This window comes from Medicago sativa, chromosome 8, assembly GCF_051527215.1.
Source record: "Medicago sativa cultivar Bolivia chromosome 8, Bolivia_mono, whole genome shotgun sequence".
NCBI classification, from domain to species: Eukaryota; Viridiplantae; Streptophyta; class Magnoliopsida; order Fabales; family Fabaceae; genus Medicago; species Medicago sativa.
In genome coordinates this window covers 74,798,296-74,821,729 of record NC_140756.1, presented here as the reverse complement: position 1 = coordinate 74,821,729, position 23,434 = coordinate 74,798,296, and the positions used below count along the sequence as shown (strand labels likewise).

At 34.8% G+C, this 23,434-nt stretch overlaps 2 protein-coding genes across 2 annotated transcripts; one reads left to right on the top strand and one right to left on the bottom strand.

Moving 5' to 3' along the window:
• Positions 1 to 9,924: 9,924 nt before the first annotated feature.
• On the bottom strand, positions 9,925 to 15,133 carry ATBETAFRUCT4 (Glycosyl hydrolases family 32 protein). Its single transcript, XM_085738006.1, has 7 exons — positions 14,650 to 15,133; positions 13,712 to 13,720; positions 11,655 to 12,511; positions 11,315 to 11,476; positions 10,991 to 11,226; positions 10,716 to 10,803; positions 9,925 to 10,623 (listed from the first exon to the last, which is right to left on the bottom strand). The coding sequence occupies exons 1-7, from the start codon at positions 15,026 to 15,028 to the stop codon at positions 10,420 to 10,422; spliced, it is 1,935 nt and encodes a 644-aa protein (XP_085594132.1). The 5' UTR covers positions 15,029 to 15,133; the 3' UTR covers positions 9,925 to 10,419.
• Positions 15,134 to 22,646: 7,513 nt separating this feature from the next.
• Positions 22,647 to 23,177, top strand: LOC146901480 (uncharacterized). The gene has a single exon (XM_085737055.1). The coding sequence runs from the start codon at positions 22,647 to 22,649 to the stop codon at positions 23,175 to 23,177; it is 531 nt and encodes a 176-aa protein (XP_085593181.1).
• Positions 23,178 to 23,434: the final 257 nt, after the last annotated feature.

Here is a 23,434-nt window from a genome sequence, read left to right as displayed (position 1 = left end):
GGTTGAATCCTAACAAGTGCACATTTGGTGTAAGATCTGGAAAGTTGCTAGGCTTCATTATCAGTCAAAGAGGCATTGAAGTTGATCCTGACAAAGTCCGAGCCATTAGAGAGATGCCAGCCCCTCAGACTGAGAAGCAAGTCAGAGGTTTCCTCGGACGTCTGAACTATATTTCAAGATTCATATCTCACATGACTACTACTTGCGGACCAATTTTCAAATTGCTCAGAAAGAATCAGCCTGTTGTATGGAATGATGAATACTAGGAAGCTTTTGATAGCATTAAAGAATACCTGTTGGAACCACCTATCCTTGTCCCGCCAGTGGAAGGAAGGCCTTTGATTATGTATCTGTCAGTGTTAGATGATTCAGTGGGTTGTGTTCTCGGACAACAAGATGAGACTGGTAAGAAAGAGCATGCTATCTACTATCTGAGCAAGAAATTCACCGACTGTGAGACTCGGTATACAATGCTTGAAAAGACTTGTTGTGCTTTAGCTTGGGCTGCCAAACGCCTACGTCATTATATGGTGAATCATACAACTTGGTTGATATCCCGAATGGATCCAATCAAGTACATCTTTGAAAAGCCTGCTGTTACTGGAAAGATTGCGCGTTGGCAAATGTTGTTGTCTGAATATGATATTGTGTACAAAGCTCAGAAAGCAATCAAAGGAAGCATCATTGCTGAGCATCTTGCTTGTCAGCCTCTTGATGATTACCAGCCGATTAAGTTTGATTTCCCTGATGAAGAGATCATGTATTTGAAAGCGAAAGACTGTGAAGAACCACTGATCAATGAAGGGCCGGACCCCAATAGCAAATGGGGATTGGTGTTTGATGGTGCTGTTAATGCTTATGGTAAAGGAATTGGAGCCATCATTGTAACTCCACAGGGGCACCACATTCCTTTCACTGCTAGAATAACCTTTGAATGCACAAACAACATAGCTGAATATGAAGCATGCATCTTGGGCATCGAGGAAGCCCTTGACCTGAGGATTAAGCACCTTGACATCTATGGAGATTCTGCGCTTGTTATTAATCAGATAAAGGGTGAATGGGAGACTCATCATGAGAAGCTGATCCCTTACCGTGACTATGCAAGACGTCTGTTGACATACTTTACCAAGGTTGAGCTGCACCACATCCCTCGGGATGAAAACCAAATGGCTGACGCTCTTGCTACTTTGTCTTCCATGTTTCGTGTCAATCACTGGAATGATGTGCCCGTAATCAAAGTACAGCGTCTTGATAGACCCGCTCATGTGTTCACTATTGAAAATATGCCAGATCAAGCTGATGAAGATGTGAATGATAAAAAGCCTTGGTATTACAACATCAAGCAATTCTTGCAGAATCGTGAATATCCACCTGGTGCTTCCAACAGGGATAAAAAGACATTGAGACGATGGGCTAGTAAATTCCTTCTGGACGGAGAAATCCTATACAAGAGGAACTATGACATGGTCTTGTTAAGGTGTGTGGATAAACAAGAAGCTGAGAAGTTGATGCACGATGTACATGACGGTACCTTTGGGACCCATGCTTCGGGCCACACCATGTCGAGGAAGCTGTTAAGAGCCGGCTATTACTGGATAACTATGGAGCGTGACTGCCACAAACATGCTAAAAGATGCCACAAATGTCAAATTTATGCTGACAAGATTCATGTGCCTCCACATGCTCTCAATGTTATCTCTTCCCCATGGCCTTTCTCTATGTGGGGCATTGACATGATCGGAAGAATTGAACCAAAAGCGTCCAATGGACATCGTTTCATCCTAGTGGCAATTGACTATTTCACCAAGTGGGTTGAAGCTGCTTCCTATGCAAATGTGACCAAGCAAGTGGTTGTCAAATTTATCAAGAATAACATCATCTGTCGATACGGTGTTCCCAATAAAATCATCACTGACAATGGCTCCAATCTGAACAATAGCATGATGCAAGCTTTATGTGAAGAATTCAAGATTGAGCATCACAACTCTTCTCCTTACAGACCTCAGATGAATGGTGCAGTTGAGGCCGCTAACAAGAACATCAAGAAGATTGTTCAGAAGATGGTCACTACTTACAAAGACTGGCATGAAATGTTACCTTTCGCCCTGCATGGTTACCGTACTACAGTGCGCAGTTCAACCGGGGCAACTCCTTTCTCTCTTGTGTATGGTATGGAAGCAGTTCTCCCTCTGGAAGTGGAGATTCCATCTCTTCGAGTGATTATGGAAGCAAAGTTAACTGAGGCTGAATGGTGTCAAAGTCGGTACGATCAATTGAATCTAATTGAAGAGAAACGTATGGATGCTATGGCTCATGGACAGTTGTATCAAGTACGAATGAAGAATGCTTTTGACAAGAAAGTCCGACCTCGAGAATTCAAGGAAGGCGAACTTGTACTGAAAAGAAGGATAAGTCAGCAACCCGACCCAAGGGGCAAGTGGACACCCAACTACGAAGGTCCTTATGTTGTCAAGAAGGCTTTCTCTGGTGGTGCTTTGATTCTTACACACATGGATGGTGTTGAACTCCCAAATCCTGTTAATGCCGATATAGTCAAGAAATACTTTGTCTAAAAAGAAAAGAACAACGTGGTAGGTCGAAAACCCGAAAGGGCGGCCTAGGCAAAAATGCGCTTCCCGGTGGATCGAAAACCCGAAAGGGCGATCCAGGCAAAAGTTAGGGACAAAAAAAATGAATATGAAAGAGCTCGCTGAGATTGTACGCAACTCAGGCAAGAATGAGCGCCTCGATGAGCCGAAAACCCGAAAGGGCGGTTCATGCAAAAATGAGGTCAATAAAAGACAAGTAACTATATCTGGCAAATCACCATCACCCCTTGGGGCGTCTGCAACTGTCAATGATCTTCTTCATCAGAGGCTTCTGTACTTGTGGATTCAAAATTTCTATGAAATGTAGCGGTCATCGTGTTCAATGTATCACCAACCAATAAAATTACCATTTTCCAAGCTTTGTAAATCCGTGAAGTCATGCCTTTGGCTGACTTTCACTCTTCTACATCAATTTAAGCCTTTCTACTGTTTGAAATTCTGTCTTCCTTTCTACTTTCAATGCTTTATACAAAATATTTCCTTTCCAATTGATAATGTTAATGTCTGAAACAAACATCTTTTGAAAATTGAAAAATCTTTTTCTGTCTATTTTGAAAGCAAACCTGAGCAATAGGGTACACTTCAATGAAACATGCATGAATGAATGAATGTCAATGTCTATTTCAATACATGTTACAAGCAGGTTACTCCCCAGGATGATCTGTGGTCAATGGCAAGAATGAAAAAACAGAATGAAAATGAAAAATGAAAAAATAAAAATAAAAAGCTCGCTAAGTTGAAAACCCGAAAGGGCGGCTTAGGCAAAAATGAGCACCCCGCTGATTGACAACCTATGAAGGCAATTCAGGCAAAAATGGGGCAATAAAAAGAATCTATTCCCCGGTGAATCGAAAACCCGAAAGGGCGGTTCAGCCAAAAGTGGGGTTTGAAAATGAAAAAATGAAAGAATAAAATATTGAAAAGCATTGACCACAGATACGAACATCCAATGTTTACCCAGCACTGACACGCCTAGCAACGGCGACCTGTATCCAAGAACCTTCCAAAGGTCCCCCTCTACAAGTTTACTACCCTCAGCCATGGTTTCGATACGTCTCGCAACGACGGTCTCTCCAAAGAGGTTTTTCCCCTGTGAATATGTCGCAGCACGAGCCACTACGTGCCCAATCTTCCAATGTCTTGTCTGCCTTTGTGAAATTTCTCTGCCAAATTGCCAACCAATCATGCATTTCAAGCATTCATACATGCATAATCATGCATTTTATGTGCTCATACATCCAATAATCTTGCTATATCATACATACATGTTGCATATCCAACTGTCAGCTGTCAAAATTCAATGTCAATACCCAATGTCAATATCAATGTTAATGTCAATGTCAAATGTCAAATGTTAATGTCAATGTCAGCTGTCAAATGTCAATGTCAAATGTCAATGTTAATGTCAAATGTCAATATCCAATGTCAATGTCAATGTTAATGTCAAATGCTAATGTCAATGTTAATGTCAAATGCCAATGTCAATGTCAATGTCAATGTTAATGTCAAATGCCAATGTCAATGCCAATCCAATGTCAATGTCAATGTCAATTTCAATATCCAATGCCAATGTCAATGTCAATGTCAATGTCAATGCCAATGTCAATGTCAATGTCAATTTCAATTTCCAAGCCAATGTCAAATGCCAATGTCAAATTCAACTTTCAAACTCAATTCAAATCAATGTCAATTTGCTTTTGGGCCAACAAAAATGGTCATTTCTTACAAATCAAGTCAATGACAATTTACCCTCAATTGGTATCTTGTTAAACCAGACTTTCAATTTGTATCTTGTTACTGGTTAAGTTCAAGGTTCAATCCAAAAAGAACCACTTGTACCTGCTTATATGTCTATGTTTCCGGTCAAACGGCAAGTTCGATCCAAAGAACAGTTTGTACCCTTTGCTTATGTTTTGTTATCGGTCAAACGGCAAGTTCGATCCAAAGAACAGTTTGCACCAACTTACATGTTGTGATATTGATCAAGCGGCAAGTTCGATCCAAAGAACAGCTTGTATCTACCTTTTGTCTATATTTCCGGTCAAGTGGCAAGTTCGATCCAAAGAACAGCTTGTATCCGTTTCCTGTTTGTATTTCCTTGGTCAAGTGGCAAGTTCGATCCAAAGAACAGCTTGTACCCGTTTCTTGTTTGTATTTCCTCGGTCAAGTGGCAAGTTCGATCCAAAGAACAGCTTGTACCCGTGTCTTGTTTGTATTTCCTCGGTCAAGTGGCAAGTTCGATCCAAAGAACAGCTTGTACCCGTCTCTTGTTTGTATCTCTCGGTCAAGTGGCAAGTTCGATCCAAAGAACAGCTTGTACCTGTCTATTTTTTGCCCGTTCTTTCTACCTTGATGTATATGAATCCCTTGGTGGTGTGACACAGCCCGTAGATTCCGGTTCGATTGTCTTGCATTCATAAATGAAATGTTGCATGGCATTCATGTTTTTTGAAAATCTGAAAACGTATTTTTATGTCCAAAAGCAGTGCAAATGTTAATATTTAAGTATCTTCGTCCCGTCAACTCTAAGACTTCGTCTCTTGACTCCCCGGACAAAGAAACTTAAATAGGGGCAGCTGTTATACCCTAATTTTGGACCTAAAAATACTTGTTCAATTCTTCTTTTCTTGCATTATAAGTCATTTGATATGTCTCTGATCAATTGCATCTTTCTCTGCATTTTGTTTCAATGTTACTTGCAAAATTCATGAAAAAGGGTATTTTAGTCATTTCCTGCATTCAACTCATTTTAATCCTTGAAAATTGTTTGAGTCTTTTAAATTGGTTTGTATAAGTCCTTGTTTCAATCTCATGTCAAAATTCATTTCAAAAATATCAGTTGAGTCATTTTAGCCCCTAGGGGCATTTTAGTCATTTCCCATGTTAAAATTTCTTTCAGTCTTTTAAAAATTTGTATGAGTCTTTTCATTTGATTTGAATAAGTCTTCATTTCAATTTTATGTCAAAATCCATTTTAAAAATTGCATTTGGAGTCATTTTGAGTCAGTTTTGCCCCTAGGGGCATTTTAGTCTTTTCATGCGTTAAAACCCTGTTTAAATTCTAAAATCTGTCTCTGAGTCTTTTAATTTGTTTGAATAAGCTCTTGCTTTAATCCCTTGTTAAAAAATCATTTTAAAATTGCATTTGAGTCGTTTTTAGTCGTTTTAGTCCCTAGGGGCGTTTTGGTCATTTCACGTAAAAACTCTTGTCTGCTTCGTTGCTTTTAATCGTCTCGCTTTACGTTAATTTTCAATTCACTTTTTCAATTCAATTTTAGTTTAATTTTCATTTCGGCCTTTGTACTTTTGTTATTTACGTTTTAATCCCTTTTTTTAGTTTGTTAGAGTCCAAGTGCCATGTGTCCAAATGCTATTGGTCCTTAAGAGTTTGTTACAAGTCCAGTGCCATGTGGCATTATTTCATTGGTCCAAGCTTACCACATCCCCTATATAAGTCAAAGGTCCAAGTCAAAGTCTCACACATTCAATCATTTTTCCAAAATTCACAAAAAAGTCATAAAAATTTTCTCTCTTTTCCCTCTTTCTTTTCCCTCACGTGTTCATTTTCTTTCTCCACCATAACCAACTTCCCACTTTCTCTCTCCACCACAACAAACTCCCACCACCACAAAAACCACCCTAAACCACCCTAACTAACCTGCAACAACCTCTAACAACCTCCGTCATCACCTCTAACCACCTCTAACCACCATAACCTCCACAAAAAACACTCTCTGAGTTCTGAATCTCCCTCATTCTCTCCAAAACCGATCTCTCCAGTTCCTTCAAATCAAATCAGAACCGCAACCTTCAAACCTTCAACCATGGAGGAATCATGCAGTTTCGTTGTTCACTTCGATCAAAGGAACACCAGCGTTCGCAGCCGAAATCAAAGAACCTCTTGAAGAAAACGACGTCACTGTAACAATCGAAGCTCTCAAAAAGGCAATCACGCTTCACCTTAACGGCGACACCATTCCTCAATTTTGCATCACCGCCGTCCGCTACATTCTCACCATCGCAACAACACAATCACACAGAGAGGAAATGGATTTCGAAAGGAAGAAGAAGACATAGCCACAACCAGTTCGTCCAAACACACAAACAGCAAGCAATTTTCGAAACAGAGTCCAGATCGAGAAAGGGAAGAGAAGCTGAATCCGAATTCATCATAACCAAACCAATTTCCAGGAGTAGGAAGGTGAATCCAAATCGAGTCTGATTCAAACGGAATCGAAGCTTACCGACCAGAACTGAACCCAGGGTAATGTTCCTAGAATCTTTCCGTTTAAACGCCGTGAATCTTGTATTGTTTGCTGGTGTTAATTTCGTTTTAGGCATGAACAAAGAGTAGGTGAATTGTTGTTTCGAAAATTTGAATGTTAGATCTAGGTGTTTTGATTGCTGAAAACGAATTGGTGAAGAGAGGAGAAGAGATACAGAGGTCTGTGTGTTATTGACGAGGATGGAGAGAAGAAGAAAGTGTATAGTTCTTTGACTCATAACCCATGGGTTGAACCGCCCCATGCCCATACCCTACCCATTTCGTTTGGGCTTGGGCCTAATTTGCCTACAGCCTCTGTTTTATTCTAATGCTTTGCTGTTCCTACACCATTTCTTGCTATTTGCGCCATTGTTTTGTCGAAAATCTTCAAAAATTCCTAAAAAAAAATGTTCAAACCGTTTCCTTGATTTTTTTTTTTAATGAATCTTGATATGTTTGTATGTTAAGTATTCATTAAAAATGAGGAAATATTTTTGTTTCAATTCTTTTCCATTTCTTGTTAAAAAGCCTTGCCAAAATTCCTAAGATTTTGTTAATTGTCTTGCAATCATATTTGATGCTTGAAACTTGTTTCTTATGGTATTTTGGCACGTCAAAAATAATAAGAGTTTATGTAGAATTCCCTTGTGACTTTGTGTCACTTCTTGTCAATTTTTTTTTGTGAAATCTTTGTATGCTTTTGATTCCAATATCTTGCCACCTTGTGTTGAATGCTTAATATGCAAATGTGATGTGTTTACTTCTGAAAATTGTGTTTGTTTGGCTGTTTTGAAAGTGCAAATTGTGATTTTCTTGTTTCATAAGTAATGTGTATTGTCACCATGAGAAATAATGCGTAAAATGGACTTGAAAGTGCACTATAAGTCTTGGCTCATACTTGTCCTTATGATTCTCATAATGTGGCTGAAATGAACCATTTGAAAATTACCATTGATATGAGAATTTTAAGCCTTAAATTTGCTTTGGTGTTAGTGCAATTTCTTCAAGTCCATTTTCCCATTTTTTTCTTTTTTTGGCTAAAGTGTTTGTTACTTTTTGGTTAAGTCTTGTTCATTTTGTTATGCAATTTCTACTTGCTTCATCCTCCATATTATATCTTGTACTACTAATCCCTTTGCTTCATGTTTCATGTATTCCATAAGCATTCCCATCTCATTCCACATCTCATCTCTTTCTCCACTTTTATTTCTTGCATTTTAAGTTCCAATTCCATACAAAGATTAGAATGTAATAATTAGGAGTTCTTGTAATATTTTACTTTTATGCCACTTTTAATTTCTTGGCAAAGAGGCCATAGAATGTATCTAGGGTATGATGTAATAAGGACAATGGACTCTAATGATGTACACCGACACAAGCACCGACACATGCACACACACCACTTTAGCTATATAGTTAGAATATGCATGTTTAGATGTATGTTTAGGATTGTATGTTTAGATGAATGTTTAGGCTCTATACTTAGAAAAATCATTTTCCCAAAAAACTTGAACAAACTTCACTCAAACATTTTTCATAATAAACCTTGGGGTCAAAACCCCATTGAATTTTCCTTTTATTTTCTTAATCAAAATCTTAATGAATCTTAATAATACTTAGACCCCATTTTGCAAATGACTAATTCAACCTCACAATTTCATAATCTCATGCCCTTGAGGCCTCTTTCTATTCTTCAAAATTTCATTTTCAAACTTAAAACCAACCAATAAAAACAAAAACATTTTTTGAGAGAGAACTACGGTGGATTTGATCCCTTAAACGGGTACGTAGGCAAGGAACAAAATTCCTTCAATTCAACTAAAATAAAAATCCAAAAAACATTCTTCTCCCTCCAATTCTTCACTTAGAACATTCTTAGGTTTAACATCATCTTTCAAAATAGCATTTTAAAAATAAAGCGCGCGCGTAGAAATTAAAGACGGTTCCTATAGGATACTATAGTCGTTATGGGTGCCTAACACCTTCCCGTAGCGAAAACAACTCCCGGACCTCGATTCTCAAGGGTTTTGCTTACTTTTTCCCTTCCCAAGAAAAAATAAGATATCACCGGTTTAAAAGGTTCAAACGTAATCAATGTTTGACACCCGAAAACCAAGATAAAACAACACTGCACACAAACGGAGACCTTCAAGGGAACCTCATTTATGTCAAATGTTAACCACCACAAAAGATTTAACCAACCTTTCAGCAGTAATGAAAAGGTGATAAACTCCACTAACTGAGTATTCTTTGAAAATGTATAAATGCCATTGCCACCTATCTACTTCATCAACCTGGAAAACAATATTATGAAGCAAAACACAACACTTCGCAACCAGATCTTCCTCTCATGTAAACAACATCCGCCTCCACTTAAAGGAACACCGCCCACCCATGTATCCAACCTAAAAGAAGTATTAACGCCATTACCAACTACCCTTCTAAGATTATCATCAAACCATCTTCCCACCTCTATATAGATCACTTGACGGATCTTCACCAAAAATTTCCACCGCTCAGACCCATATTTCCCACCCTTTCTAAGCCGCCTCTACCTCACCATACATAGCTAACAAAACTTTACGCCACGGCCCCCTCTGTCAACATGCATCCTCTAACACCATTTGTCTAACAACGCCAAATTGAACTCCCACGTCCTCCTAACCCCCAAACCTCCATTTTCAGATAGAGTTCCAACTGACCCAAGAAACTTTCCCTGATTCCTCAACCCCCACCCAAGGAAAAAAAAACATTTTCAATTTGATTCTATATATAGAATAGATAATACCCTTGTGAGCCTAGAAGAAGGAAAGAAAATATATCGATAGAGAAGACATGACAAATTTCAGGAGAATCAAGTGACCACCCAAAGATAATTTCTTACTTTTCCAACTCAACGATATAGATATAATACGGTCTAACAACAAAGCCCAAAAATTCAGTCGTTTCACATCACCACATATGGGTAACCCAAGATGCACAAACGGAATCCTCCCAGTTCGACAATTCAAAACCATAATTGCCTCACCTAACCATGAATTGGTCGCATGCACACCAATCAACATACTTTTATTAAAATTTACTACAAGTCCTCGAAATAACTTCAAACAAAATAAGGGCAACACACATAGCTCTCACATTATCCCAACATTTCTCCCCAATATATGGACATAACTGTGTTTTTAGTTGTAATTAGAGAAAAATTAATATAACCATAATATATTTGATTTTTTTTTTTTGGTACAAATATATCTGATTTTTATTCGAGACATAGAAAACATTAACATCATTTCTCTTCAATTGAAATATTAACCTCTTGTGAATATAATCACTTGTAGAGTAACCAAATTACAATGAAATATTTTAAAAAATAAAATAATTGGACAAAAATTGGGGAATGAATATCATACAAAAAGCCCACAACATTGAACAACGGGTTGATGATTTGATCATTACATTTGTTGGGTACAACATGCCAACCAAAATACTTTCCCCTTAATTTGTCTTTGCAATTGTGTGTCTCTAATATCCAATTCAATTTGTTTAGCTCTTTTGATCAGGGTGGTATGGTCGTATAAATGCAGAGTTCATCTGCCAAACCTTGAGAGAGGCAGTTACATTGGTTTCAATGGCATTGTTGAATAAGAACAATCTTGCAGCTCCATAAATTGCCCTTGTTGGATAAACTCGTGATGTTATACATGTTCTTCCACCTTGAGCAAAGCTTTCCACAATAGAATGGTCCACCTAAATTATAATAACAAAGATTTAAGTCCTTTAATTAATGTGGATAATGTGCATATAAGATATGTACTCATTTGAAACAAGGCTCAACTTACCAATATCCTTAAGGACAATTTTTCTCCTTCAAGCACTGGAACTACACTCCCATAGATTTGTTTATGAACATCATTTGCTAGAGAAGACCTACAAAATTAGTTAAACTAAATCAATATTGAATTTATAACAACCAAAATATATAATAATTATCTTTCTTTAACACATATAAAAGACAACATAATTCCCGGAATGTAATTAGTCTATTTTGACTAAATACATTTGACTTTTTGCTTATACTTAAGATTTAGACGGAGAACTGAGATTGGTTAAATACCTAGATTGATCGGAGCAAACAGAAGTCTTAAGCTTTCCATCACTTCCTTTAACAACATAAAAGTACACAGGAGTGTACTCAGAAAGAGCACCATCTGCCAAAACATAAAGACCAAAAGGTCCTAATGCACCACGTTTGGAAGCTCCACCACTAGTGCTGCACTCATACTCCACATTGGATTGGCCTGTTTTCTCTAGAGCTTCCTTGTCTATCTCAAATTCAGCTAAAATGTCCAACTGTTGCAATCACAATAAAACTTAAATGTTATACAACTAAATTTTGAATTTAGGGATGTCTTCTTAGATTGAGAATGTGAATACAAACCTGTGTGGCAGTTTCAATATCTATTGACACAACTGACCCTGGCTTGACCTTCAAGTTTTTAAATTCATCGCTTTTTAATCTCAAACTTTCAACTTCTGCAACAGGCCATTGAAGTAAGTTGCTACCAGTCTTCTTATCAAGCTTCACAATTCTTGGAATGCTCTATACAATTTAAAATTTAACAATATTATTATCTGTATATTAAAATCGCAAACGAAAAACTAGTATATGTAATTTGTGAAATTCGAGTTAAAACACGGACACTAAAAAAAAGTATTTTAGGCAGAAAACAAAATTTAAATGAGATAGATAGATAGATAGATAGATAGATCCGGTATACCTGAACTGAAGCCCAACCTTTGGCGACATCAGCATATTCGCTATCAGATTCTCCAATCCAACCCCACAACACTCTCCTATCCTTTTTCTGATCATAAAATGTCTTGGAAGCATAGAATATACCATAATCATACCTAAGTCCAATACCAACATCATTTTTCAAATCATCTGCTGTGAACTTAACCTTCTTCTCATCATAAGTTCCCAATGAATAGTAATCATGTCTATCATCATCCAAGCTCACCTTCATCACATGCTTAACCTCCTCCCCATTAACGGAAGTATCCAAGCCATTTTCAGACTTCATAGAAACAGGGAAAAAGTCCACACACTCCCACATACCGGTGCCAGGAACAGCATTAAGCACATCCTCTTTACGCTCGTAGGTCTTGAAGTCCACTGTGTCGTAAACCAAAGCAACGCCCGTTTTGTTAATCTTGGAGCCTATGGTAATTCTCCATTTTCCTTCAGAAGTGAGCCAAGCAGTTGTTGGGTCGCGAAAGTCCTTTGGAAGAATGCCTGGTGGAGGGACGAGAACCGGGTTGGAAGGGTATTTGATCCAATCCACAAGGAGAGGATCATTGAGATCAGCAGGGTATGCAAGATTTTGGACTTGCACTGTTTCATTGGTTGAACCGGTATATAACATGATGACTTGACCGTCAGGTAAGATGGTAGCAGAGCCTGTCCAAACACCGTTACTATCGTACCATTGATCGGCCACCATTGCTAGTGGAAGGTGAAGCCAATGGATCATGTCCCTTGACACAGCATGCCCCCAAACTATATCTCCCCAAACTGCACCGTTTGGATTGTATTGGTAGAAAAAGTGGTACCATCCCTTGTAATACATAGGACCTGAAATGCATAAATTTCCCCATACATGTTAAGAAATTATTGTTAATTGCTGGATTACTATTTAAACAACTTAAAAATATATTGGAACTTGGTATAAAGGATATTGTTGCATTGTGTTCACAAGCATGATTCAACACCATGGAAAACATGTAGTCACACATGTAAGGGATCTCAAACTTCCAATGAAGATTATACCGTTGTATTTAAGAACGGTGACGGGTTCATAAATTTTAATAAGCGGGAAAAGATAGTATACTAAAATATTTTTCATTTAACCATTTTCAACATTACCAAAAATTTATGTATTTATGTACGTGACTAAATAAGTCTTCAATAATTTTTTTTCACACTGTTGTACAAATAATTATTTATAAATACAACTACTATTCAAGAAAATTTAGCGGAAACAACGCATCATTTTAGAAGGAAAAAACAAAATAACTAATTACAAAATGCAATATATACAAAACTAGCTTGAATGGTTCAAAATCTTGCTCACACCAATTTTTAGGTTGTTCTGTCTTTTACCTTTCTCATGGTATTACATTTTAATTTCCTCATTTCCTCTATCGTAAATTTTGTTCTATTCTCTACACATCTCAAGTGTGCGGTGAGAAATAATTTTGTGAACCAAAAAAAAATTCGTGTTCCAAAATCTGATGGAGTTGGCAAGATGACCAAAATGAAATTGGAGTGTTCTTGTTGGACAAGTATTGTCGTGAGAAATAAAAAAAGAAAGATACAAGAAAATAAGACAAGTGATGTCATAAGAAAGACAATTATAAAAAAGAAAAAATAGGTGTAAAAAATAAAAAGCACGTGAGAATAAAGATTGGTTCTTTAATCCAAAATTGTTGAACTTATGCCTGTGGTCATTAATTTTGTGGGGATGACATAATTTATGGTGTTTTTTTATTACAAAAAAATACACAATATATGGTCTCAAAAAAAAGCAATCCCCATTGTAGACCCCATTGAGCTGTATTTGGGTCCTACCATTTGAATGCTATTATTTCTTTCTTTCCTCTTTGGTACATTACGAAACGCTATGATTTCTTACAGCGGTCAATGTAATCCAAAAATCATGTTCAAAAAATAAGATTCAATCTTCAAATAAGAAAATTATTAAACAAAAAAAATAGCAATGAATTAAAACGAGTTAGGATGAATTAAAGGAGAAAAAGAAAAAGTGTCCCTTACCATTAGGATCTGAAAAAGAGCAAAGTAGCAAACCAGATTCCACCATTAGTCCAAGCCAGCATCACCAAACAAAAAAAAAATGGAAAAATAAAATTAGCTTGAGATAAAAGAGAAATGGTATTAATGTTGTACACTACTACTTATCATGAACATTCAAAGTTGTCACAAATTTTTATTTTATTTCAATTCAAATGAATCATTCCAGCAAGGCAGACGTTATCTTTTTGACGTAATCCAGCAGGAATGTTTCTAACTCAATATAAAAATTAATTCACTTTTCAATAATTAAAATATAATAAATCTAAGAATAAAGATCTAATTTGATCTCTCTTATAATCTTTTAGTAGTCTAACAAAAAATAATACTAAAATTTATCATAACATTTTCATTAAGAGGATTAATCAGCTTCATCGTTAGTTTTGGTTTATTACAATTGTTAACTAGGTGAAACTGATTCAATCATTTTCACCCCTTTTCCCTATTGCAAATGTCATCTTCGCTTCTTTTCACTGTTTTCTTTTTGTTGATTATAAAATCCTTTTCCCCCAATAAAACTTCAATCCCTGATGCTTGGAAAGGCACGATTAATTTACGTGAAAAATAAAGTACCTTTTAAACTAATTTGATTTAAAATGAAATCTACTTTGTCAACTTTATTTTTCTCATAACATGGACGTGTGGGTTGTACTTCTTAGAATAATTAAACTAAATTAAATTAATCAAACAAGAAAAGAACGATTAAATGTGTTGAGTAATTCAACTGGTTTGAACTAATAATAAAGAGTTGAAAGATCAGATTCAAATTCTGATAAAGTAGAAAATATTAAATCAAATTCTCCGCGCATGAGACCGTAGATGCGCATGTTTGAATCTGCAATTCTCCGCGCTTAAGTAAATTATTTGGCAAAGAAAAATGAAAATTAAAAGCATGGAATTACCATTCATCCAATTCTTCTCTGGCTGAAAATGAAAAGCTGTTCTTTGCCACGACAACATAGTATTGTTCCATGGAAATGATTCAGTTTCTCCAACCTTATTGGCCCCGGAGAGAAAAACATTTGACTTCTCCGACACACCAGCTGAAACACTTGGTGAAACAACCATGTTTGGTTTTGTTTCTTCATGGGATAAAATCGAAGATGACGAGGACACGTCAGCATGAGGGACGATAACGTTGTCGGAAGCTTTGTAGCCACTAAAGGCTATAAGAGAAGCAAGTAATAACAATCCACAAAAAATGAGAAGAAGCTCCTTACGGTTGTTGTTATTGTGGGCCCCATTTAGGAGAGGTGTATAGGGAGAGTCGTTGTTTCTCATGGTGAAGGAGGAAGAAGAAGAAGAATGAATATGCGTGAGAAATGAAAAAAAAGAGAGAAATGAAAGATGGGATTGGGTGAATCACGGGTAAAGTGCAAATTTATTGAAATGGTTGTGACACATTGGCAATGTATTTATATATGTAGGGATAGGGAAATAATATTAGGCATATGACTCAGTCCCACAGTCTGTTTAGATCAATTGAACTAACAAGGACGTTTACTACTTCCCACATGAAGCATGAGGAAGGACTATTGGAAGGGAAGACTGGGACCCACTAAGGGGGTTAGATTGTGAGACATTACATCAATAATTGGAGTTGGCTGCCCTACAACTTTTATTGTTTTCTAGAGTTGCGATGAATTGGAGATTGGGGTTCATAAGGATTAAGAATAGAGTTTAAACTAATAAGGTGGTGACAAATTTAATTTTAGATTATTAACTAATGAGATTCTCACACAACGGTGAGAGTTAAACTCATATTTTTAAGATAGTATGAATTACTAACTCTTTTTTAACTAAGCTACTTTTAGTTGGTGGCCCTACAATTTTCTAATGCAATCATTTGTGACTCTAGTTATTGTTTGTTTTTGCTGTCCATACTGTTTCTCATTGGTTCTCATCTCATAGTAATGGTTATTTTTTTAATTGAGAATATGCACTTTACATGAGTCATGAGAATCACAAAATATTGTTGCCTAATCTTGGAAATAGATCCTTGCACTGTACTATTGCATGGGATCATAGAGAATTGAAGAATCAAGGATTTTTATCGGACATTCTCCGGTAAAAAATTCACCGAAGAGGATTGATTTGTTTATGTCTAATCCTTATACGAAACATGAATACTCGTGTGTGCATGTATATAAGTAACTACAATTTCGAGAGTGTAAAAATTATATATAAAAAGAAGAAATGCTATATATTTTCTTTTTGGTGGTGAAGAAATGCTATATATAACGAAACTTTGTCGTGAAATTTCATGAAATATATTTTTCTCAAAAAATAAAATAACAAAACCGCTTTGATCCTTCAAAAAAAAAAACCGCTTTGATGACTTTAATTTTGAATTTGGCGGCAAAAACACTCTAGTGGCGCTAAGTTGTAACGGCTTCGTGAGAAATTCTCCCGCGCTATATAGCATTATCGTATAAAAAAAATTACACATTAATTCAATCATAAAATTATTTGGATTTAATTTATATACATAATGGTGTAATTGTTTTTTTTTACAGGTACATTCATGCAATCAAATCATACAAATATTTCCACTTCTTTAGACTAGTTCCTAAAATTTGTATAAAAATATCAATTTGATGTGATTTCATTTGATGCATGCGTCAGAAAATTTTACACCATCTATACATGAATTCAATCACAAAATAAGTATTTTTAATTATTTAAGTAAATAATTCTTAAATGAAGAAATGTAAATATTAATTGAAAACAATTAGAAAAGAATAAAAACTGAGCTTAATTGAAATTCATTAAAAAGAAATTATATTCTAGGTGCCAGCTTTATATAATCGAAATGGACATAGTTTAAGTCCCTGCTTAAAAATGTATTGTCTAGTGCTTATCTTATCGCTTTTCAAGATAATGAACGAAACTATAATGTCCATCTTAGCATAATTCAATAGAAAGAATGATTTATTTAATTATTTAATCTATTTGTTGATTAAATAAATGAAGAAAAAAGGTTAATTTTACAATTATATTTTTCTGCTTACAATGTTATTCATCGGTAGAAAGTTTTCATCAACGTTTAACAATAACTAATCTTTATGGGAGAATCTTATAGCACAATTAGTTATCTCAATCGAACTTTCTCGATACGCACTTCAATGACATAGCGTCGCGAATGTCACATGACATTGACCAATTCAATTATGACACATGTCAAAATGTCTATGTGTTCTCTACTTCTCTCTCTATCACAACCTTTTATTTTATTTTATTTTTGGAAAAAAATATGTATTGCCATGTGTCACAATTGAATTGTCCAATGTCGTTGATATTTTTCGCTCTATGTCACTACTAAAGTGCAATACATTTACTTAAGAGGTTCAAGTCTCTTACCACTCGAACAAATTCATTGCTAAGGTTAATTTTGTTTTTATAGATTTGATTTAATATAAAGTTTTTACTTTTTGAGGAATTGGTTTAATATAAAGTTGTACTATGTGTATGTAGTCTTCAAAATGAAAAATAAGATATGATTTTTTTTTAGGAAAAATAAGATATGATTTAATAATTTAAAGAATACAAATCTGAAATTTAATATATTCTCTTTTTTTCCCCTAAAAAAAATTCACTTTTCTTAAAGTAAAAAGTTTAATCAAACCCCTGTCACCATCAAAAAAGTAAAAAGTTTAATAGATCCACTTGATCGATAGAATAAATGTAATTAAAGATATACTCCTTTTCATGATTTATCAAATAGTCAAATTCTTTCCTAATTTTTTTTATGATTTTTTGTTGTTGCAATGTTATAGGTTAATCCTTTTCATACACAAAGGGATTAAAAATGTAAGTGTATCACACTTATATTTGCTATGAGACCTTGACCATTTGCTATTTTTAAATATAAGTGCGATAGTGCTTATTAAACCATAGGCATACTATCCACAATATAATTGATAAATAAATAAAATAGTATGCATGAGTTCTTGTTATAATTCCAAACATTTGTCTCCAATATTGTACATCAAAGAAATCAAAGAAACAGGTAAAAAAAAAAATTACACCGAAAGTGTACATATATTAAGGAGAATAATTTTGACACATTCTTGAACATGTATTTTTTTCTTCAAAAAAGCCACACAAAAAGAAGAAGAAGAAATCACTATGACCTATTCAGGGCACTAAGATGTGTCATGAATAGAAAGAAAAGTTTACAAAAACAAAGATCAATACCAAACTTACATGTAAAAGTAAACCACAACTCAACACAAACACATATGATCAACACGACGAATTCATATGGGTGAATGGTAATTTTGATCCATGAATATGTATCAAGTAGACATAATAGTCTTTCGGTGTATCAAAATTTTAAAATAGTCAATGATTGTGTACTATGTTAGTCAAAATAATCTATGACATTAAAATGTTCCGTTAATATAGTCATATCAATTCTTCAATATACATACTTATTATGATTTATTGTCATATCAATTTTTATAAATACTTAGTGTCATATCAGTTTTTGTACGAAAAGAATTAACGTCAATCATCCATAAGTGTATTTATTGGAAACTCATATCTTAGATTTGTTTAAGTGACACACATACGACCAAGGGAATTCGAATATATATATATATATATATATATATATATATATATATATATATATATATATATATATATATCACACATAGGTGCTACTTTAGTGGTAAGACTTTAGTCTTTATGACTTTAAAATATTGAGTTTGAATCTCCTCGAATCCGATTGTAAAATAGTTGTTAGTGACACTTTAATTAATTAGTAAGTTTTTCTCTGTCTCCAACTTAAAAAAAAAACTAAGTGATTATTGAACTATAGTTAAAGATGAATTTTTCAGAAGCACTCAAGTTTATATAATTATCAAACACCTTTACCTCTTTGTCTAAGGTGGTAAACTTCCCAAGTCATGAGAACCGAAGAGTAAATGACACACCTCCTAAATATGTCTGTGTGAGTAGACTCTCTAAATTTAGTAACAGTGTGTATGATGAGCAAAAATAAGTAAATGTCTTTTATAAAAACATATTAGTAAATAATTGTATTATTAATTTAAACATACTTAATTAAAGATGAGAGTCTTCTTCCGTAAAAAAAAAAAAAGTGAGAGTCTTCTATGTTTAAAAGAGCAAAGGATGTGCACCATTAATTTCGTGTATATTCATTAAATTGTAAGTTCAAACTTCATTACCTCAATTGAAAATTATCAAAAAGGAAAATGCTACTTCTCAAGAAAAATAGCTTCAAGAATTTTTCAAGACACAGTTGGCAAATTTTTAATTGGATGATTAAATTGTCCACTTCCTATTTTTCAGCCACACCTCCTTGAATTGTGGCAAATAGTGCATTGTGATTGACTATTCTTTATTCTTGAAGAATTCTTGATGTTATTTTTCTAGAGATATAGCATTGCTAAAAAAAAAATTAGAAGTGTTACAATCTTCCCTAATAATAATGTACATTATTTTATTTTATTTTACAAAATAATAAGGTACATTATTGAATACAATAATTTGCAATTGTGCATTATTTCCTTTAAAAATAACAATGGTCAATATATGCACGAGGGTCAAATTCAGACATCCTTCAGTATATTTAGCAATCAGTTTCTGTTTGATTATAGTTGGTGGACTATGTAACATTGCTGAGTCAGACAGTCCTCTCATTTCCGCCACCTGCCACATTTCAACTGCATATACAATATTCAAAATAATTATTGTAAATTGCCAAAGCCAACACACATTGACGTGGCACTTTTATTTACCAAATATTCACGTGTCACAGGTTTTTATTACACCATATATAAGCTCAATTTTGAGATGAAGTGGTCCAAAAAATTTCATTTTTTATGTGGCTAGTACCGTCCCACCTCTCCCTCCAATAATTTTCCATTATTTCACTACATTATTGACAACGAAACAAAACAAACCAAACCAAAAACATGATCCAGATCATTACGCTTTGTTGTTCTTGTGAATTTTGATTACATTTTTAGTCATGAAGATGATGTGCCTCCAACCTAGTTTAACATAGTGCATGTTATTTCCACATGCAACGCCGAGTGGTGCTAACAGGTTCCACATGCCCCTTATGATAGGACAATTCGATATGATTATATTCTTCAATTATGTTTGATACATTTTAGCTAGCTAATCACCGCAATTTTATGAACTTGTCAGTATTTTTGTTTTATTCATTCATGATTTAGAAGGAAAATACTATAGTAGAGACACTAGAATCCAATTATCCATGTTAATTGCTAAGCAAGCAAACAAACCAAGATCAAACTGCAAAGATCCCGATAGTAATTGAACAACAGAGAATATATATAACAAGAGTATCTCATCTAAAAAAAAAAATAAACAAAGTGTTGGTACAAAAAACCAAGTGGTTTTTTATATTAAACTTGAAGCACCGTCTTAGTGTATAATTCATCACATATATAAAAATTGTAATTTTGAAGAGTAAATCATGATACTTATAGATTTCTCTGATTTCAGTGTGCCAATCATTCGAAGGTGTATAGAGTTGTGTTTTATATTATTTAAGAAAAAAAATCATATAACCAACATGGTGTTCAGATACTTACAGTGGCGGAGACATTCGTGGCCACAGTTCACCCGAAAAAATTAAAAGAATCAACAACAAGAGGTTTATTTTGTAAGGTTCTAAATAATTTTATGAAGGCTTTACTTTTCGGCATATCTAAATTAATGAATGATATTTTGACAATCAATTTCCAACAACTTTTAGTGACAACATTTTTCCTCTCTTTTTATTGGACAATAACAATAGAGAGGGAAAAAGGAAGAGAGAGAATAAAAGTACAATGAGAGTATGAGAGAGTTGTCACAAAAGTTGTTAAAAAATGGATGTTCAAATATCATTTCTCATCTAAATTTCTCCAAAATGCTTGAGTGGCCCATTGATTTTTTTTTTTTAAAATCATAGGTCAATTTTGCGGGTTTTTAAATATTTTTCAACGGTTTTAGTTTTCGACGGTCCTAAATGTGGCATACACGATTTTGGTCATGCTTATACTAAGCTGTTTAGAGGAGGTATACAGATCATCTAATTTATGGGGCTTTCAAACCTCCCTTACATTGTTCTATCAAGTGATTAGCAGTTGTACAATAATAAAAAAATAGTTTCATAATTTATAAAAGTAGTAAAATATGTAATTCTTTTTTGAGATAATTATTGAAACAATCCTTCTAGTCCACGTGAGTTTAGCTCAATTGATAAGGACATTGCATTATATATGCTGGGGGCCAAGGTTCGAACGTCGAACACCCCACTTATTCACCTTTATGAGGCGAATTTTTAGCCACTAGATTACTTGAAGAAAAAAAATCATTCTAATATACACAGTCTGAAAATGGCCCATGTAAACAATAAAACACAGATTCTACCTCTATAATTTGTGATTCTTCTCCTTTTAGTCCTAGTGAAACTCAATCACACATGTCACACTAACGTGGTAGAAAATCTTGTCATGTGGAAAAGTGGTTGTTTGCCACGTATTATTTTATGATGTGTCAAAAAACAATTTGCCTCATAAGTTTAACCTATGCTCCCGGGGCCCTAATTAAGGAAGTAAAAATAGATTTTTTTTTTTTTAAAAACAACAACTTTTTGACTTTCATAAAGTTGTTCATTCTACTTTTTACCATTTTTCAATGTAAAGTTTTTATATTAATTTTCCTTAACTAGTGTCCGGGGGCACTAGTTAACATTTCCCTTTGTTTTTTCCTAAGAACTCCTCTTTTTTCCTAGCATTAATTAAGAGACTGAAATAAGGAAAAAATAGACAATTTTTCCCTCTCGTAATAAAGTCCATAAAGGTGACATAGAGGAGAATTTTTTTATAATTTTTTGCAATCATGTTTATGTTTAGGACGTTAAAATCCCACATAAAATTAGATTTTTTTGACAAGGGACGAATTAATTATGAATTTTTAAAGTGCCAAAATTTTAAAATCTAAAACAATAAAAACTTCCACCTAGAAATTGAATTTTGAGCATTTTCTTTTTGCATAGACTTCTATAAAAATAATATACATAGAAAAAATCTACAAAGTTTCATGACATTCTTAAGACACCTCGATTTATTTTGATTTTTCAATCAAAACGTGCAAAATCGCAATTTTGTTCCAAGTAAACATATACTCATGGATCACATTTTGATCCTTGACTTTGTAGGCATGTTTAAATCATTTTAGGAAACTCCAACATGAAATTTTTTAATTTTTAAACGAGGGAAAAATTAATTAAGAATTTTTGAAGACGTTTATAATTATGGGGAACAGAAATTCATAACTAATATGTCCCTCTTTCAAAAATTCCAAAATTTTGTAATGAAGGTTATTATGATGTTATCAACTTGTCTGTAAAATTGGGGAACAAAATTTAACCCCCGTAAATACATGTTTACTCGAAACGAAATTGACACTTAACAACACATTCTCTACTAAAAATTTAGTTTAATTCTTAGAGACACTTATTTGATAGATAGTCCAATTATGTGTATGATAAACTTCACATCTCCATGCCAATTTGATGATGAATCATGCTCTTTACCCAAATGGATTTGCTCATTCCCAAAGTAAATGACGGATATACCCCTACGCAAGTTAACTCACGCAGCGTGAGTTAACTCACGCAGCGTGAGTTAACTCACGCCAGTTATAATTTGAACGTGACTTAAGTCACGCAACGCGAGTTAACTCACGCTGCATGAGTTAAGTCAGTTAAGAGCAAAACACAGCAACACAGTTCCTCATTTCCAACTTTTGCCAAACAAGAAAATTTCACCCCCAAATTCGAATTTCATCAATCTTGCGCCATTCAAAGCCAAATTCTTTTCAGGACGTGTGCTGGTACTCTGGATGGATCATGGCCGACAAACAAAGGATGGTGTGTCACTTGCCGGAGCGGGTTCTGAGGCAGTACAAACATGTTCAGAGGGTTCCCCGACCTCCTACTACGGTTATGCCTCTTGCCCCAACAGATGTGGCTGCTGCCTTCTTGGAGTTTGCTCTACATGTCGTTTCCCAGCAGCAGAGGGGTCACCAAGTCCCGGACGACGAGCCTTTGAAGCATTCAGATAGGTACATTAGGTGGTTCTACCATGTATCCCATCTTCTCATCGTCAACCCTGCTCCAGAGCCTGACAATGTCATGCCGAGACCTGTCTACCAGGAAATTCTTGTTGACCAGGAGTGGGCCAGACATCCTCCTGATCCATTGCAGGTCATCAGCAGCATCAGAGGCAGAGTGGAGCATGTGATGCAGATTCCAGAGGTGGTTTCAAATCCACTCTTCTTCAGCATTTTGGAGGGTCTCCGGACCGATTATAGCGTGTTTGTCCATCAGCAAGTTTCGAGGAGGAGGTCTAGGAGTCATAGTCCACAGGAGCAGCAGTAGTGTCTTATTTTATGACTTGTTTTTATGTCTTTTTGGATATTTGTAGTATTTTCCTGACATTTTGGTTGTACTATATTTACATTTGCGCGGTTGCACTTATTTATGACATTTACGTTAATTTTCGATAAAATTGTGTTTCTAAATTATGAATGAATGAATGCATGTTCTCTAAATTATGAGTTTTGGTTGAATGAATGAATGGTTGTACCTATGTATGAACGAACGAAGGAACGAAGATAAACAGGGAACAAGATAGA

Bases quoted from the DNA above. Each gene is read 5' to 3' on its own strand.
- LOC146901480 (XM_085737055.1), top strand. From the start codon at position 22,647: ATGGCCGACAAACAAAGGATGGTGTGTCACTTGCCGGAGCGGGTTCTG.
- ATBETAFRUCT4 (XM_085738006.1), bottom strand. From the start codon at position 15,028: ATGAGAAACAACGACTCTCCCTATACACCTCTCCTAAATGGGGCCCAC. The intron at 11,477-11,654 runs GTATACCGGATC...TAAATTGTATAG, and splicing joins AAGGTTGGGCTTCAGTTCAG to AGCATTCCAAGAATTGTGAA. The intron at 10,804-10,990 runs GTATTTAACCAA...CTAATTTTGTAG, and splicing joins GTTTGCTCCGATCAATCTAG to GTCTTCTCTAGCAAATGATG.